The sequence below is a fragment of the Zonotrichia leucophrys genome, chromosome 28, assembly GCF_028769735.1.
Source record: "Zonotrichia leucophrys gambelii isolate GWCS_2022_RI chromosome 28, RI_Zleu_2.0, whole genome shotgun sequence".
In the NCBI taxonomy this organism is placed as follows: domain Eukaryota; kingdom Metazoa; phylum Chordata; class Aves; order Passeriformes; family Passerellidae; genus Zonotrichia; species Zonotrichia leucophrys.
In genome coordinates, this window is record NC_088197.1 from 5,469,113 (window position 1) to 5,487,528 (window position 18,416).

The 18,416-nt window shown below is 59.6% G+C and overlaps 2 protein-coding genes across 2 annotated transcripts in view; both read right to left on the reverse strand.

Annotated features, from left to right (window-relative positions):
• Positions 1-523: 523 nt before the first annotated feature.
• ISYNA1 (inositol-3-phosphate synthase 1) lies at positions 524-6,146 on the reverse strand. Its single transcript, XM_064734132.1, has 11 exons — positions 5,838-6,146; positions 4,908-5,032; positions 4,657-4,818; positions 3,866-3,995; positions 3,599-3,792; positions 3,369-3,518; positions 2,616-2,831; positions 2,377-2,541; positions 2,176-2,289; positions 1,880-2,097; positions 524-873 (listed from the first exon to the last, which is right to left on the reverse strand). Exons 2-11 carry the CDS (start codon positions 5,019-5,021, stop codon positions 669-671), a joined length of 1,668 nt encoding a protein of 555 aa, XP_064590202.1. The 5' UTR covers positions 5,022-5,032; positions 5,838-6,146; the 3' UTR covers positions 524-668.
• A 6,520-nt stretch (positions 6,147-12,666) lies between these two features.
• Positions 12,667-18,416, reverse strand: part of ELL (elongation factor for RNA polymerase II) — a 53,434-nt gene continuing 47,684 nt past the window's right edge. The window contains exons 9-12 of the mRNA XM_064734525.1: positions 18,278-18,344; positions 15,121-15,292; positions 14,245-14,289; positions 12,667-13,277 (exon numbers count right to left, since the gene is read on the reverse strand). Coding sequence (XP_064590595.1) covers positions 13,173-13,277; positions 14,245-14,289; positions 15,121-15,292; positions 18,278-18,344 — 389 coding nt within the window. The 3' untranslated portion in view covers positions 12,667-13,172. The remainder of the gene's footprint in view (positions 13,278-14,244; positions 14,290-15,120; positions 15,293-18,277; positions 18,345-18,416) is intronic.

The window sequence follows — 18,416 nt, forward strand, 5'->3', positions numbered from 1 at the left end:
CAAAACCAAATGAGGGACCCCAAAACCCAAGTGAAGAAACCCCAAGAACCAAGGGAGGGACTCCAAAGACCAGATGAGACCCCAAAACCAAATGAAAGCCCCCAAATCCAAGTGAAGGACCCCAAAAACCAAATTAAGGACCCCCAAAAGCAGCTGAGGTTCCAAGGAGGACCCCAAGACCAGATGAGACCCCAAAACCAAATGATAGACCCCAAAACCCAAGTGAAGAGACTCCAAAACCAAGTGAAGGACCCCAAAACAAGCTGAAGTTCCAAGGAACAACCGGGGGGACCCCAAAGACCAGATGAGATCCCAAAACCAAATGAGGGACCCCAAAACCCAAGTGAAGAAACCCCAAGAACCAAGGGAGGGACTCCAAAGACCAGATGAGACCCCAAAACCAAATGAAGGCCCCCAAATCCAAGTGAAGGACCCCAAAAGCAGCTGAGGTTCCAAGGAGGACCCCAAAGACCACGTGAGACCCCAAACCCAAGCGAAGAGACCCCAAAAACGGCCGGGGGGGTCGCGCTGTGCTCGGGTTTATTGGTGGGTACAAATTTCACAGTTTGGAGTCTCCATCACCAATCGGGGGTGGGGGGGTGAGGTAAAACCGCCCCCCCAAACCCACCCCGTGCCCCCCACCCCCCTAAAAACCCCCATGGTTGGGGTCAGTCGGCGCCGTCGATGTGCAGGGGGGCGCGGGGTGCCCGGGGGGCGCACGGGGGGTGCCCGTTGAGCTGGGCGGGCACCGGGGGGCTCTTCTTGGGCACCAGGGGGCACGCGGCCCCCCCGGGGCAGGCGCGCTTGGGGCTCGGCCGCTGCATCTTGTGCTCCAGCTGCATGTGGTTCTGGGGGGGCAGCCCCAGGCACGCCCTGCGGGGCACACGGGGGTCAGGGGGGCACACACAGGGGTCTGGGGGGCACACACGGGGGTCAGGGGGCACACACGGGCATGGGGAGCACACATGGGGGTCAGGGGGGCACACACGGGGTCAGGGGGGCACACATGGGCATGGGGGGCACACACGGGCATCAGGGGGCACACATGGGGTCAGGGAGCAACACATGGGGTCAGGGGGGCACACACGGGGGTCAGGGGGGCACACACGGGGGTCAGGGGGGCACACATGGGGGTCAGGGGGGCACACATAGGGTCAGAGGGGCACACACGGGCATGGGGGGGCACACACGGGGGTCAGAGGGGCACACACGGGGGTCAGGGGGGCCACACATGGGCAGTCAGAGGGGCACACACGGGGGTCAGGGGGCCACACGGGCAGGGGACATGGGGGAAGGGGGGGGGGTGTGGGGGTTTTGGGATGGGTGTTTGGGGCACTGGGGGGTTTTGGGATGGATGTTTTGGCACTGGGGGCAGTGGGGTGGGGTTTGGGGCACTGGGGGCAGTGGGGTGGGTGTTCGGGTACTGGGGGACACCGGAGTGTGCCACCTCCAGGTGTTGGGCACCGGGAGCAGCTGGAATGGGGCACCCGCAGGCACTGGGAACCCCAAGGTTTGGTTACTGGGAGCCACTGGTACCGGGCACCCCCTAGGCATCAGGGACCCGCTGGGTGCCAGGGTCTGTGTGCCTGGGCACCCTGGGCACCGGGACCTTGCTCCCCTTGGGCACCCCCTGACTGGGAAATGGGGACCCACCCGAGCTGGGTGACCTCTGGGCACTGGGACTGTCACCAGCTCATACTGGGACCCACTGGTGCCACTGGGACCCACCCCCAGCACTGGGCACCCCAGGCCTCGAGCTCCAGCACCCCCTGGATCTGGACACCCCATGGTGGGCACTGGGACCCCCTGGCACCCTGGGTACCCCACCCAGCAAGGCTGTGGGCGCCCCTTTGGGCACGGGGGTGGTGGCCCCGGGTACCTCAGGATGTTCTCGATGCAGCTGCGCTGGCGGAACAGAGCGTTGACCACGGGGGAGCCCTCGGGCACCAGCGGGGCCTTGCAGAGGAAGGCCAGGATGGACAGGACGCTGTGGAAGCCCTGGAACTCGGCGTCGGCCTCGGTGCGGAAGGAGATGCGCTGGCACAGCTCCGTCAGGATGGCCAGGTCCAGGATGATGGGGCTGGCCAGCAGCGAGTCCTGCGGGCAGCCGGGGGTCAGCAGCCACCAGGGGACACCCTGGGGACACCCCGGGGACGCCGTGGGGACCTCACGCACCTCGCAGGTGTTGTGGATGACGATGGTGTTGGTGCCGCCCATCATGATCTCAGACGTGTACTCATCCAGCGCCCGCTTGCTGTCCCCCACGTAGGGCACGTACTTGATCACCACCTGCCAAAGCCACGTCCCCGTCACCCCATTGTCACCCCATTGTCACCCCCGTGTGTGTGTGACCCCCCCAAGCCCCTCCCCACTCACGCAGTGGTCAGGCTTGTCCTGGGGGCCGTAGAGGACGGGGTTGGCCTGCACCGTGTCGTCCACCACGTTGCTCTTGGAGATCTCCTTGGAGCGGAACTGCTGCGGCGCCGACAGGTTCTTGCCGTCGTTGTTGCCCAGGTGGTTGTAGCTCACGATGGACTTGGTCTGGGCAGGGGGCACGGCCGGGTCACCCCCTGTGCCCCGCAGGTGGGGACAGACCCCACTGAGCCCCCACGCACCTTGAGGCCGGCGCCCACCAGGAAATCCACCAGCACCGACTTGAGCTTGGTCTGGCCCGACTTGAAGTCGTCGCCGCCGATGAAGACGCGGCGCTGGGCGGCCAATTCCACGGCGCCGGGCACGAAGGTGTTCTGGGGGGAGCCGTTGATGTAGGCACAGCCCTCCAGGATGCTGGCCACGGCGAACAGCGTGGACGGCGACACCTCCAGGCCTCGCTGCGGGGACACGGGGCGGCTCAGCGGGGCTGTCACCCTCCTGAGTGTCACCTTCCCCAGAGTGTCACCCTCCCGACAGTGTCACCCTCCCCAGAGTGCCACCCTCTCGAGAGTGCCACCCTCCTGATGGTGTCACCCTCCCAAGAGTGTCACCCTCCCCAGAGTGTCACCCTCCTGAGTGTCACCTTCCCCAGAGTGTCACCCTCCCAACGGTGTCACCCTCCTGAGTGTCACCCTCCCCAGAGTGTCACCCTCCCCAGAGTGTCACCCTCCTGAGTGTCACCTTCCCCAGAGTGTCACCCTCCCAACGGTGTCACCCTCCTGACAGTGTCACCCTCCCGACAGTGTCACCCTCCCCAGAGTGCCACCCTCTCGAGAGTGCCACCCTCCTGATGGTGTCACCCTCCCCAGAGTGTCACCCTCCCAACGGTGTCACCCTCCCCAGAGTGTCACCTTCCCCAGAGTGTCACCCTCCCAACGGTGCCACCCTCCCCAGAGTGTCACCATCCCGACGGTGTCACCCTCCCCAAGTGTCACCTCGATGGCCCTCAGCAGGTTGTCGGCGGTGTCGTTGAGCCCCGGCACGATGTCACAGAACCTCTCCGTGTTGGCCGTCCACAGGACGATGACTTTGTCCACGCCGCTGCTCTCCTTGAAGTCTCGGATGTCCCTGCGGATCTGCTCCACCTGGGGCGGCGTGGGGGCCGTGTCAGCTCGGTGCCACCTCCCCCGTGTCCCCTGTCCCCTCCCCGCCCGCCCGGCCGCACCTGCTGGGCCATGGGGCCGCTCAGGACGTTGTCGGCCCGCTCCTCCTGGTTGGCGGCGATGAACTCGGGGATGTAGATGGACGGACGGGGCTTCATCTTCTCCATGTGCGGCCACAGCTGCTCCTGCAGCGGCCACTCCAGCACCTCCGCCCGCCGCATGGCCTCGGCCAGGTTCAGCGAGGAGATGTCCCAGCCTGGGGGACACGGCGTGACCCAGGCGCTCGGGGGGTCCCGCGCCGCCCGGGGGTCCCCCCGCACCCCACCTACCGTCGAAGACGATGTCGTTGGGGTGCACCATGGGCAGCAGGTCCCGGAAGGGCACGTACACATCACCCGAGGGGCCCGTGCCCAGGCACACGGTGGAGGCTTGCAGCAGGGAGCCGTAGTAGTTGGCTGTCTGGGAGGGGATGGGCGGGGGTGAGGGGCTGGGCTGGGGGGCTCAGAGGGGTCCCTGCACCCCCAGAGTGAGGGGCTGGGGCTGCAGAGCCCCTCTGAGGGCAGGGAGGGCATTGGGGGGCAGGACGCCAGGGCGGCCGAGCTGGGTGTCCCCAGCCCGGGGGGGTGACCCCAGGTCCTGGGACATCACTGGGGTCCTTCTGGGGACACCCCGGGGACGTGGCCCATGCAGGGGTCACACCGAGGACACCCACCTCGCTGGGGTCACAGTGAGGGCACCCATGCCACTGAGGTCACTCTGGGGACACCCTCTTAACTGGGGTCACACTGGGGACACACCTCCTGCAGGGACCCTGCTGGGGACACCCACCTGGCTGGGATCAGGCTGGGGACACCCACGCTGCTGGAGTGACACTGGGGACACCCTTGTCACTGAGGTCACACTGGGGACACCCCCCCTTGCTGGGATCTCTCTAGGGACACCGACCTTGCAAGGGTGACACTGGGGGACACCCACCTCACTCAGGTCACACTGGGGACACCCACCCTGCTGGGGACACCCTGAGGTCACACTGGGGACACCCACCCTGCTGGGGACACCCTGAGGTCACACTGGGGACACCCACCCTGCTGGGGACACCCCCGTTGCTGGGCACACCCACCTTGCGGCCGGTTTTGGTCATCCAGGAGAGCCCCAGCCTGTTGGCCAGCACGGCCGCCGTCACGGTGGTGCCGTTGTTGCCCCCCCAGCCCACCAGCATCACCCCCAGGCGCGGCACCTGCCGGCCCGTGCGGAACGTGAAGCGGGTGGAGCACGGCCGCACCTGGGGACAGAGGGGACACAGAGAGGGCACAGCTGGGGGCGGCGGCGACGCGCGGGGCCCCCCCCGAGCCCCCCGGAGCCCCTGCCCACCTTGGTGACGCCGTTCTCCTTGCAGACGTGCACCGTGCTGTAGGTGTACTTGGCCTCGATGAAGTCCTTGCTGTAGGTGACGTCGGGGCTGTCCACGAGGAACGGCTCTGCCATTGTTCCTGGAGCTGCAATGGCAGGAAATGGGTGTCAGCAGCCGGGCCACCCCCCCGGGCCCTCCGCCCTGCTGGGACGTGGCCGTGCCGCCCGTGGGGACCTTGGCTCCGAGCCCTGCGCGCCGCTGCTTCGGTCACTGCGGCCCCGTCCCACCCGTGTCGGGGACAGGAGGGTTTGGGGGGCGCAGCCGCACCCCAGGAGCGCACAGAGGGCCCAGAGGGGGGCCCGGTGCCGCTCAGGGCAGGCAGGGACTGTCCCCTGTCCCCTCGCTGGGGGTGGCACAGCAGGACCAGGGATGCTCCCGGGGGACAGGGGTGTCCCTGCACGCCGGGGGGCTCTGGGGGTGCAGGGGACACTGTGGGGACAGCCCCGCACCCTGGGGTGGCGCACAGGGGACACCAGGGGTGTCCCTGCTCCTGAGGGTGACAGAGCGCGCAGGGGACGTGGGGACAGAGGCTGTCCCAGCTCCCAGGCATGCGGAGAATTTGGTGACAGGGGCGGTCCCTACGCCCTGGGGTGACAGATGGGGCAGGGGACGTGGGGAGCAGCGCTGTTCCCACTGCCAGAGCTGTCCCCGGGGACACCGCGACCAGGACTGCCCAGGGGTGGCAGAGGGGACGCGGGGACAGAGGCTGTCCCTGCACCCCGGGGTGGCACCGTGGGAACAAGGGCTGTCCCCCTCCCGGGGAAAGGGCGCTTGGGGACAGCGGTGTCCCTGGGGTGGCACAGGGGGACACCGCGCCGAGGGCACGGCGGGACCCGGACCCGCAAACCCGAACGGCTCCGGGCTCAGTCCCGCTCCCCGGGGGCACTCACCGGGCCGGGCCGCGCCGGGCGCGCAGGAGCCGGAGCCTGAGTCTGTATCGGTGCCGGTGCCCGGTGCTCGGTGCCAGTGGTTGTGCCCGGTGCCCGTTGTCCGGTGGCGATACCCTGTGCCCGGTGTTCGGTGCCCGGTGCCGACAGCCGGAGTTCGGTGTTCAGTGCCCGATGTTCAGTGTCCGGTGTTCAGTGTTCGGTGCCCGATGCCCGGTGTCGGTGCCCGGTGTCCCGTGCCCGGTGTCCGGTGCTGCCCCGCGGGGACGATGCGATCGCGCTGCGGCCGCCCCGGCTCCCGCCGCTTAATCGGCTCGGCGGCCCCGCCCCGGCCCCGCCCCCGCCCGGCCCCGCCCCCCGCACGTGCCCACCGGCACCGGCAGCCCCGGACCCCCCGGACCCCCCCGGCCCCCGGTCCCGGGGCACGTGCGGGGCTCCCCGGGCCCCGCCGGCCGCTCGTACCGGGGGCGGGGGGCGGGAGGTGCCGGCCGGGACGGGGAAGCGGCCGCTGACCCGGGAAGGGGAAGTGTCGCCGGGGCCGGTCCCGAGCCGGGACCGGGGGTCCCGCCGCCGCCTTCCGGCCATTGAGAGCCCCGGGCCGGCGGCTTCCTGCGCCCGGGACCCGCGGGCGCCTTCCCACGGCGCCGCTCCCACGGGGCTGCCAGCCTGGCACCGGCACCGGCACCGCTCTGCCCGGGCAGGGGCGCCCGGCACCCCGCAGCCGCTGTTATCCCGCTCGCTGCTGTCCCCAGTGTGAGCACCCCGAAAATCACGGCACCTTGGAGCCCCGGGCACGGACACCCCAAAAGTCCCGGCTGGCCGCAGCCCCCGGCCCGGACCCCGTTAGCCCCGGTACCCGGAGCCCGCGGGGCGGACCCGCCGCCGAGCCCCGGCCGCCCCCAGCGCCCAGCCCGGCTCCCCGCGGGCGCTGCCGGGGGCACCGAGCCCGTGTGGGGCCGCACCCGCCCCCGGGGGAGCGCGGGGAGCGCCCGGGGCCGGGCAGGGAACGGGGTCGTGGCCGCCCCCCCGCTGGCGGCCCCCGGGGTCCCGCTGCCTTTCAATGGCCCGCCCCGCTTCAAAGGGGCCCCGGAGCCGCAGCAACGCCCCGGCCCCCTCCCCACCCCGCTCCCCGCAGACACGGCGAGGACAGCTCTGCCCTCCTCCGCCACCCACCCCGCTCCTCGGGGCTCGCTGCCATCGCCACCCGGCCTCCGGCACGCAGCGGGACGGGACCCACCGGGACCGAGCCCGGAGGGCACCTGCGGCCGGGCGGCCGCGGGGAGAGGCGGCGGTGGAGGGCACGGCGGTGCCGGGGGGCCGCGTCCGGCCCCTTGGCCATGGAGGAACAATGATCCCTTGGTGCCGGGCTGGAGGACAAAACGAGCCCCGCGCTGGAATGCCAGTGCCTCAGCAAATTATTGAAACAAAAATAACATTTCTTTGTACAATAATCCTGGGGCGGGGAGGGTCCGGGCAGCGCTGCCAGGGGCCCAGAACTGGTATTTTTCCACTGCTTTCCTCTTTTTTTTTTTTTTCCCCTTATTTTTTTCCTTTTTTTTTTTTTTTTTTTTTTTTTCGCCCCCCTCCCATAACTCCCACCATTGTTCCTTCCCCCACTCCCTTCCCACTCCTCCCACGCTCGGCACCGCATGAGCGGGGCTCCCTTGTTCCCGCTCGCCCAACGCGTCCATGGGCCGGGAGCCCGGGCCGGCCGCCCAGCGCCTTCGCTCCCCAGCTGCCGGGGGCTGGCCGGGGGCCAGCGGAGCCGCAGCGGAGCCATAGCGACCGGCCCGGCCGCCGCAGCAATGGAGCCCACCCCCCGCTCCCCGCGGACCCCCCGCCCCAGCCCCGGGATGGGCTCCAGGCCCGCAGCCCCCCCCCGGGGGCTCCCGAGCTTCATTCTAAGCAGGTTCAGGGGCTGCTCCTGCCGCAGCCGGAGATGCTGCGAGCGCTGGACGGGCTCGGATGGGGGGTCCCGCCTCTGTGCCCCCCACAACAGGTCGAGGCCGACCCCGCCAAGCCCGGGTTTGTGCCTTGCGGCAGCCTCAGCGTTCCCGTGCCACGTTTTCCTTCCTCCACAGTTGGGTTTTTTCCCCTCGTGTAACACAATCCCGAGCCCTGGCCCTTCATTATATCCCTGCTGGCAGCTCCTCATCCTCCTCCCTCTCGCTGTGCCATCGCCCTGGCGGCGCTGCGTGCCCAAGGTCGGGCCCGCGCCTGCGAGGGGGGAGCAGGGGCTGCTTTCGGGGGTCGTGCGGGCGCTGGAGGTGCAGCAGCTGCGCTGGGAGAGGGACCAGCGCCACCGGACCGTGGCGAGGACAAATTATTCTAATGAGCTTCCTCCTGTAAACGAGCCACGAGCACTGAGAGGTGCCCAGGGAAAAAACCCACGGGGGAAAAATCCACAGGGGAAAAAACCCATGGGGAAAATAAAAACCACAAAGGAAAAAACCCACAGTGCTCTTTAGGGTTTCCAGCACCCCTAAAACCCGGCCAGGGCCTTCCCACGGCTGCGTGACCCCAGGTTAGGGGCAGTTTGTGCACGATGCGATGCAGAGTGACTTTTCCCAAGTGTGACCCGAGTTATGGGTGAGTTATCAGAGCCAGGCTCCTCCCGAGCCCGCGGCCGGCCGGGGTTTGCGTGCGGGAGGGCGCGGGGATGCTCCCGGTGCGGCGGGGCCGATAAGGAGGCGGCGGCGGCGGCGGCGGGAGCCCGGCTGGCTCTGGCACGGCGAACGCAGCCAGTAAATTTCCACTGGGGCAGCTCCGAGTTAATGAGCTCAATGCGTGACCCCGGGCAGCGCCGGGGCTGCCAGCGGTCGGGAGGAATTCCCCAGGAAGGCTGGGAGGGGATGGGGACCCTTCCTGTGCGGGCAGAGCCGGCCCTGGGGCCGCTCAGAGCCCGGGGAGCTCACGGAGGGTGAAGGGGCCCGGGGTGCAGAGCTTGGCTCAGAAACCACATCTGAAACCAAAACTGGAGGATTTGGGGATTTGCTGAGCCTGGGCTCGGCTCTTGCTCCGTGGCCGAGTCCCACCGGTGTCTCCTCGTGTCGGCTGCAAGGACAAGAACACCTTTTAACAAATAAACCGAGACTCTGTGAAGCGTTGTTTGACCCCTGGATGACTGTCACCTTCTCCACAGTGTGCTGTTTTGCAGGGACAATCCCCAATCCAGCACTTAACCCAAGGGCACACGGTTTGGGCACAGGAGTGCAGGGCCAGCAGCACCTGCGGCCTCCAGCCCCGAGTTTGTGCTCCAGGAGGGAGGCGGCACCGACACTGCAGCTGCCCCAAAGCCGCTGCCCTCCTGAGGAGTTTCATCCTTGGTTTCACTGTGCCTGCTCCATCCAGCCCCGGGGATGCTGCTGAGGGCAGGGCCAGAGCAACGCACGGTGACAGCAGGGCAGGGGACACTCCTGGCACGGCCCAGGCGCCCCGAGTCCCATCCCGAGCTTTTCTGGGATGATCCAGCCCGGTGGGACGAGGCGGGAGCTCCAGCAGGGCCCGTGCCAGGCTGTTCCCAGCTCCTGCTCCTGCCCAGCCCGGATGAGCCTCACTCACTCCCTCCTGCAGCAGCCCCTCGGTGCACCCCGAGCATCCCTGAGCTCCAGGGCCTCTCCAGGGCCTGCACCCCGAGCATCCCTGAGCTCCAGGGCCTCTCCAGGGCCTGCACCCCGAGCATCCCTGAGCTCCAGGGCCTGCACCCCGAGCATCCCTGAGCTCCAGGGCCCCTCCAGGGCCTGCACCCCGAGCATCCCTGAGCTCCAGGGCCTGCACCCCGAGCTCCAGGGCCTGCACCCCGAGCATCCCTGAGCTCCAGGGCCCCTCCAGGGCCTGCACCCCGAGCATCCCTGAGCTCCAGGGCCTCTCCAGGGCCTGCACCCCGAGCATCCCCTGAGCTCCAGGGCCTGCACCCTGAGCATCCCTGAGCTCCAGGGCCTGCACCCCGAGCATCCCTGAGCTCCAGGGCCTGCACCCCGAGCATCCCTGAGCTCCAGGGCCCCTCCAGGGCCTGCACCCCGAGCATCCCTGAGCTCCAGGGCCCCTCCAGGGCCTGCACCCCGAGCATCCCTGAGCTCCAGGGCCCCTCCAGGCTGCCCCAGCACCATCCAGAGCCTCCTCCAAAGCAGCTTTTCCCCCAAAATCCCCGAGGGCGCTGCAGTGGGAAGGCCCGGCTGGTGCCAGGGCTGCAGGCCGAGCCCAGCTCAGCGTTCCAAGGAGCTGCCCCGCTCCGGGCTCCTCGTCCCTCTCCTCTTTCTTACCTACTCCCTGCTCTGACACTCGAGCCCGCTCAAGTGACCCGGTTCCTTCCCGTTTCCTGCTTCCAAGCTCCACGCCAGCCATTTATCACCTTTCCCTTTTTGAGTTTCCTTGCAGGGAGAAGCACTGAAAAGAAATCCACAACCTTATTGTCTGCTTGTTTTCCAATACAGTGAATTTATTATATGTTGCAAAATCAGCATTCAGCTTTTTTAGTGTACAAAAAAAGGACACTAGCTCTTAAGAAAAAAGATTAGGAAAGCTGAAGACTATGCTGCCTTGAAATTGTAACATTTTGGCAAAGTGAAAAGCTCTTTTGTAAACTCCAACTCCATGGCTCAATATAGTTTTTATCCACAGTACAATATTACAAAGTAAAACACAGTATCAATAAGTTAAGATCATACTTAAATCACCTAGAACTGGTTTCTATTAACCCAAAAAGCACAAAATTTTGCCTAAGCTTCGTCGTCTCTAAAAAGAAAAAAAAAAAAAAAGAAAAAGAAAAAAAAAAAGGCAGATTCGACTACAATTCTTTAACACAGTCCAAAAGAAAAGTGAAGCAGGAAGTTGGTGGATGCTAATTGGGTCTCACAGTTTGGATAATTAATTAAATATTTTCAGGGTTTTTTTTAATATTCAAATTTTTTTAGAAGTTCCAGAATATACATGTAAATGTACACAATACATCTTTGTATACAACTCTGTTTGCAAAAATATCTTATAGCAGATGTATAAAGATTGAGATCCATCTCTATCCCCCCCTCCCCAAGCAACAACAACAACAAAAAAAAAAAAAAAAAAAACAAAACCCCTCCTTTCAAAATGTGAAGGATCAGGAGAAGTGTTTCCATGGAAGAATTTACTCATCCTGGCTCTGTAGCTGCTGCCTCTTCTGCCATCCCGAGTTCCGCCTCCTCCGCGGTGGCAACGAAGCCCCCCGGCCCCAGCACTGGGCAAATTCCCCTTTCCCACCCCAAAATGGCGGCGCGGGGCAGGGCCGGCGGTGCTGGCTGTGCAGTGCCGATGCCGATGCCAGAGTGGGGTTTGGGGGTTTGTGAGGATTTGGGACGTGCCAGGGGCTCCTCATCCCCCCCCAGACCCCCACAATTCCCAACAGGGATCCCGGGGTTCCCACCAGAAGCCCCTTCCCCACAACTCGCGGCGTTCCCAGGCAGGAGGAGCAGCCCCAGCGCCCCCTGAGCTCCAGCCCTGGCGTGGGGAGGGAGGGACGGGAGCAGAGCGTTCCTGACCCCCCGAGTGCCACAGGAACGGCCTGGGGGGCCCTGGGGTGCTCCCCCTGTGCTCCTTGGGCACAAAGAGCCTTTTCCAGCCCCTTTCTCCTGGTGGCATTCCAAGGGCCACCACGTCCCCCGGGCTGTCACCTCTGCCTTGGAGAAGGGGATGGCAAAGCCCTGCTGAGCGCTGGATGCACAGGGAGAGACCTCAGAATAAAGTGACAAAGCAAAAGCAGTGGCCCTGGCTGTGTGACAACAATGAAATTATAATATTATAATAATAATAATAATAATTATTAGCCCTGGCTGTGTGAAATTATAATATAATAATTAGTTAATTTTATCTCCTATTTTTAATACAGCAGATGGACCCACGTTTCGTTTGGGGCAAGGAAAAAAAAAACAAAAAAACCCCAAAAACTTCAAAGTAACTCCTTGTTGTAAGAAGCGTTTCCCTCCTTAACTCTGCCATTCCTCTCCTACAAAGGGTGAAAGGCTCCTCAGTGCCACCTCCAAGGGAAGGAGACTCCACAGGGAAGGAATCTTTACTTTGAGATAAACGGAAGCGGGGAGAAGTCAAATCCCACAGGCTGGCAGGATTAGAAAGGGGAGAGGGGAGAGAAAGAAAGGAACAGCAGAGTTAAAGGACACCTTTGTGCTTTCTGGAGTGTTTCTCACACCCTGGCCATACTCTGAAACGTTCCCTTCAATCCAAAGTAAAGAATTCAATAAGAAAATCAGGAAGCAGGGAGAAGCTGGCTGAGCTGGAGCGCACCAGTGGAAGGATCCGCGTGGGAAACCAGCACCTTGCTGCTCTCACAAGGATTTGCTGCTCCTTGCAAAGACACACACACAGACACACAGAAAATACCCCAGGAGCAAGCAGAGCACCCCCACCCCTCCTGCCATGGACCAGGGAATGAAGTCACTGCTCTGGGTGACACCTGGGGTAATACTGCAAGGAAAGGGTCCCAAGCACTCGGCCTAAAAGGAAAAGGGAGGCACGGTTCTAGAAAAAAGATGCTTTTTTCTCTGATACAAAAATAGACCATAGTCTCATTAGCAGTTAATAAAATTGGCTGCCTTGGTAGAAAATTAGAAAAGTCAAAGCCAGACAGGTCTCCATCTCGCCAGCACTGGTGGCTGGAGGTGAACTGGGCAGACTGGGCAGGAGGTTTGCACCCAAACGCACAAAGCAGAGAAAAAAAAAGGGGGTTTGGGGGTTTGGTTTTTTTCCTTTTTTAGGTGCTGAGCCCCAGGGGAGCCCCTGTGCTGCCACCACCCCTGCCCACCCCGAGGATGCCAATGACAAAGCAGGGCCAGACAAGCAGAGCTCAGGGAACGTGGTGTATTTCCGCGGAGCCGGGAGCGCGCAGCTCTCATTCCAGACAGTCCTAGCAGCAATTCCAGTTCCTCACCATTTGTAGGACAATTTGTAACCCACGTGGAGCTGGGCAATTACAACTTCATGCCAAACTTTTAATCCATGAAAACTACAGATTCTTAACCTTTGGGAGCTTCGGTCACTTTAGGCAAGTTTTCCCTTAAGTGTCAAACGCTGGCTTCAAATAAGCAGAATTTTTTTTTTTGTTTCTTTTTTTTTGTTTGTTTTTTGTTATCCATTTGTTACATTCCAACATTCAGAGAGGCTTAAAAACTCGGGAGGAGCGTGCTGGACGTGGACATGACAGATCTGGCATCTTAAAGTCATCCCCAAGTTCTTCAACCACGAGGAATTAATGCTCGTCTCTGAAAGGGATTTTGGGTGTACAAAAGGGAACGTAACGTCCAGGCTGACTGGATTTTGGTTTGCCCTACCCAGTCCAGGGGTGAGTGGCAGCTAAAACTGCTGCTGGTCATACTCTGCTATCAGTTTTTTGATGTGGGCCAGTTTGTTGTGGAGGTATTCGCAGCGGTTCTTCTCTTGGCTGTAGTTGGGGTTTGTCTGCAAGACAAAACAAAACAAAAATGGAAGTGCAGAGGTGGGAAAGGTTCTGGACAAATCAAAGCTGAGCCTTGACAGCACAGAGCAGATGGTGGGATGGTTTGGGATGGAGGGAATGCAAAGATTTCCTCATCCCACAGGCAGGGACACCCAAACCCATCCAACACTCACAGGGACCCAGGGGCAGCCACAGCTTCTCCGGGAATTCCATCCCATTCCCTCCCAGAGGGAAATTTCCTCCTCATACCCCTCCTGAACCTCCCCTCTCTCTTTCAGCTTAAAGCCATGGCAAGAAGCTTTTTTAGATCCCTCTTTAAAACAATCCTGTTCTGACAAACCCAGCCAAGAATAAATTCCCTTTTCAGCATTATCTATCCTCTGAGGAGCCTCCTCAGGGGAAGGAGCACACCTGAGTCAGGCTCAGCCTAGCAGGGCTCCCAACAATCCCCACCTGCCCTCTGCCCCACCTCAGAGGCTCTGGGACAAAGATGAACTTCCAACATGCAGGGAATCTCTAAATCCCTCAGGACAACAGGGCTCAGAACCACATTCACTTATTGAAAAGAAAAAAAAAAAAAAACCCAAATCCCTATTGGTGTGTGTGGATGCTTTGCATAAAAATACTGAAATTTTATGTGCCCCAAACTCCAAAAAACTGCAGGGCCAGAGCTGCAGAGGCTGCTCCCAGCTGGGATGCTGTGCATGTGGAACACAAACTGTTCCTTCCCTGGAGAGATAAAGGCGCTGGGTGAGCACGGCCATTGTGCCGGGGCCACGGCTCAGCGCTCCAGCACCAGGGGCACTCCCAGCTCCCCCCAAACCCTTTCTGAGCTGCTCCAGGGACGGGCTGGGGCTGAACAAAGATCTGCTGCAATCGCCTCGGAGCCTGGGCTTGCTCTTGGCAAGGGCCCATCTCTTTCAGTCACACCACCCAAAAGCCGCCTGTGGCCAAGGAACATTCCCTTACCTTTTTAATTTTCCGATATTCCTGTAAAATTTGATCGTGGATGGTCTAAAAGAAATAAAGAGAGAGAGAAAAAAAATAGGGCGTTATTTTCAGTTCTGCAGTAGGTATTTACTGATGGCTCAATGTACACAATTCCTCCAAATTCCAACCAAAATCTGCTCCCTCCATGGCTCCCCTGGGCAGATCCAACCCAGCTCTGACTCCATGGATATCCTGGAGCTGACACAGAAGGATGAAGCCTCATTCCTCACCTGTGACAAGCACCTGGATTCCAGCACAATTCACATTTCCAAAGCCCCAACTGCTCTTTTTTCCCCCCACCAAGATCTAAAAGCAATCCAGTGAGGAATTTTGCAAGGAGAAAGGCAGGAGGTTTGAGGGAGGAAGCTGTGCTTAGCACAATAGGTGCTCTGTAAAAATCTGTTTATTATCCTCGACGAGACTCACTCCTTCAAGCTAATGAATAGCTAAAACTCTTTAAAAATCACTCTGACAAGCCCAATAATGCTGCATTATTAAGATCAAAGATTGCAGAGGAACAGATGACCCCGTGCTAACTCCCCTTCCAGCCCTGATACGCTCCCATATGTGCAAATATGAGTTTTTCTGGCTGGGATACACTAATAGCTTCCAGCAGCTTTTGGCTAAGGACACCAATTGTCTCACTGAGGCCTTTCCTTGTCAACAAGTCCCATGATGTGGCTCCAGCCTGCAGAAGGAGCAGCGCAGAGCCGGGTTAGCAGCGCTGTCAGCTGCCTGCACGTTCCCCAGCAGCTCCAGGGCTGGAATTCACAGCCTGAGGCAGCCCAGGAGAGCAGGATCACAGCCCTGCAGCTCTGCCCCGTGCTCAGCGAGCTCCCTCTGCCATCTCCCCACCTTGTACTCCTCAGAGCCCTGCAGAAGCTGCTTCAGCTTGGCGTCCAGCTGGGTGAACCGTCGGGTTATCCGCTCTATCCGGGCGTGCAGGTCCCGGTACTCGTTGTACTCCGCGTTGAAGTCGTTCTTGTAGCTCTGACGCTGCTCCGAGGAGGAGATGGCTGCGTATTTTCTGCAGGGGAAAAGGCTCTGCTCAGTGGCTCTGGAGGGGGGAACTGGATTGGGGGAGATTGGTTTGGGGGGATTGGTTTTAGGGGATTCTCTCTGGGTTGTTGCAGTGCTGAGCACAAGATGATGAGCCTGGAAACAAAATCGTGGATAACTGAGGATCACAGGAGCATCTAAATGGGGTTTTGAGGTCAATGGGTTTTGAGGAGGGGATTGGTTTGGGGGCATTGGTTTTGGGGGGATTGGTTTTAGGGGGGGGGGATTGGTTTTGGGGAGATTGGTTTAGGGGGGGATTGGTTTTAGGGGCACATTGGTTTTAGGGGGGCATTGGTTTTAGGGGATTCATTCTGAGTTGTTGTGGTGCTGAGCACAGGGGGATGAGCCTGGAAACAAAACTGTGGATAACTGAGGATCACAGGAGCATCTAAATGGGGTTTTGGGAAGGAATGGGTTTTGAGGTCAATGGGTTTTGAGGAGGAGATTGGTTTGGGGGCATTGGTTTTAGGGGATTCTCTCTCAGATGCTGCTGTGGGGATGAGCCTGGAAACAAAATCATGGATAACTGAGGATCACAGGAGCATCTAAATGGGGTTTTGGGAAGTAATGGGTTTTGAGGAGGGGATTGGTTTTAGGGGATTCTCTCTGGGTTGTTGCAGTGCTGAGCACAAAATGATGAGCCTGGAAACAAAATTGTGGATAACTGAGGATCACAGGAGCATCTAAATGGGGTTTTGGGAAGGAATGGGTTTTGAGGTCAATGGGTTTTGAGGAGGAGATTGGTTTTAGGGGGGAATTGGTTTTAGGGGATTCTCTCTCAGATGCTGCTGTGGGGATGAGCCTGGAAACAAAATCCTGGATAACTGAGGATCACAGGATCACCTAAATGGGGTTTTGGGAAGGAATTCTTCACTGTGAGGGGTCTGGGATGGAGTTCCCAGAGAAGCTGTGGTTGTCTCGTCCCTGGAGCACCCTGGGATGCTGGAAGGGGTCTGTGCCCGTGGCAGGGTGGGACTGGGTGGGCTCCAGCTCATCCCAGCCCAAACCATTCTGGGGTTAAAGCTGGAAAAGCCCTCCAAGATCAAATCCCAGCACTGCCAGGGCCACCACTGAGCCACGTCCCCAAGTGCCACCTCCACACGGCCTAAATCCCTGCAGGGATGGTGATTCCCTGTCCCTGTGAGGAAATTCTCCCCAGTACCCATCCAAACCCCCCTGGTGCAGCTCGAGGCCGTTTCCTCTCATCCTGCCTTGCATTAAAGTAGCAAATTATGGAGGCAACCAGCGGGGATTGTTGCCTTGACCTGCTGTAAAACAAACAATGTTTGCTCCCAAAGCTCGCTATCTCTGCCAGATAGGGTGGAATGGGCAGGTACAGCCCAGCCTGGAGCACTGGGGGTGGAGGAGGACACTCAGATAGTGCTGCTACAGCTTCCCTGACTCCTGCTGGCCCGCAGAACATGGAGTTCTGCATCTGTGCCAGGCATTGGAACAGCAGGAATATGATGCTTCCAGTGCTGAGAGTCTTTAAAGGAACACAAAAAGCATTGAGCCATCGTTGCAAAACGCTGGCAGGGCCATTATGTGGCAAGAGCATGACAAGAAGCCACGGTGAGGAGCTTTATTCAGTATTTTTTTTTCCACCAGCAACTCTATTTCCAGCACCTTCCTGAGACACTTGACGTGTCCTGAGCTCAGGTTGAACTGATGTGCCTTTGGGGGCCTTTTGGAAGTTATTTTGCTCAACAAAAAGCCATTAAAGCTGATTTTTACAGCTCTCTCTGAAGGTAAAACTCATCTTTTGGTAGGTGATGGCTCTAATTTGCCTCCCTGCTCTGGCTGCAGCAGGGCCATGCGGTGCCTGAACATGGAAAAGCTGATTTAGGCCTCAGATTAAGGGGAAACTTTCAGTGCTTTAACTTTTTATGTGCTCCCTAGAACAGACTCCTTGCCAGGGTGGGATAAAGAACCATCCCCACAGGATAGAGAGCATCAAACAGCAGTGACAGGCTCAGAATCTGAGGAGCTGGGCACAAACCAGCCAGGTCACCCTGGGTGAGACCCAGAGCTCAGAAACCTCTCCCAGTTTCTTTGGGGAGAGCCCAGGGCGCTGCAATGTCCCATTCTGGGAGGGATCAGCACATGGGTTAGAGAAAAAACCACAATTTTCCCCCCAGCCACACGAATTCTTTGGAATAAACCTAAAAGTGTCACCTTGAAGGGGTTGTTTGTATGGCTGATGCAGCACAACCACAGCAGAAACCTTTATCTGCCCTGGAGCTTCCTCCTCCTCCTCCTCCTCCTCCTCCTCCTCCATCCCTTCCCTCCCAGCTCAGCCAAACCAGCTCTGATGGGAACAACCCCAGGGCTGGGACATGCACACACAATTTTCCTCCCAGCTATAAGTTTTCCCTCACCCCAAAGCTTTGTTTAGGACAGGTTTGGGTTTATGCAGATTCTGGGCTTCCTTCACAGGGATTTTTGGGTTTGGGTTGTTTAATTAACCTCGGGGGGATCTGATTAAAGAGTCAAGGAACAACTCAGATCCTAACCCAGGGGTTGGAGCCTCCCAGGAAAGAATATTTCACTGCTTTATGGAGATGATCTTGGCTCTGAAGAGGGCAAGAATGAACAAACCAGCCCAAATCCTTCCTTGCCCTGCCTTCCCCAGCAGATTATTCCAAGTTTCCAGCTGGAACGTGGAGATGTTTAATCCTCACAAACCCCTCTAAAGGTATGAGATGTTTCTTGAAGTGCTCAAACAATTTATAGGAGATAACCTTGAACTCCTCAAGGAGGTAAAATCCAGCTTTGATATCAAGTTCAGTCTCAACTATTCATCTGCAGAGCTGGGTTTACTCCTTTCCTTACACCCACCTAACAAAGTTCTATCAAATAACACAAAAAGTCCAACAAAAATCCCCAGCACGTTGTGATTTCTTAGCTTGAAACATGACCCCAAAGTGATGAAGCAACTGATAAACATACTTACAATAAATAATCTGGCATGTCTGAAGTTGATGTTGGTACACTAGAATTATTGCATGTTCCATTTAAACCTGAAAAAATAAAGATCTGTTTATAAATGTTCTTAAACTTCAAAGCTCTTTGCAATTCAGCTTCAAACTCGT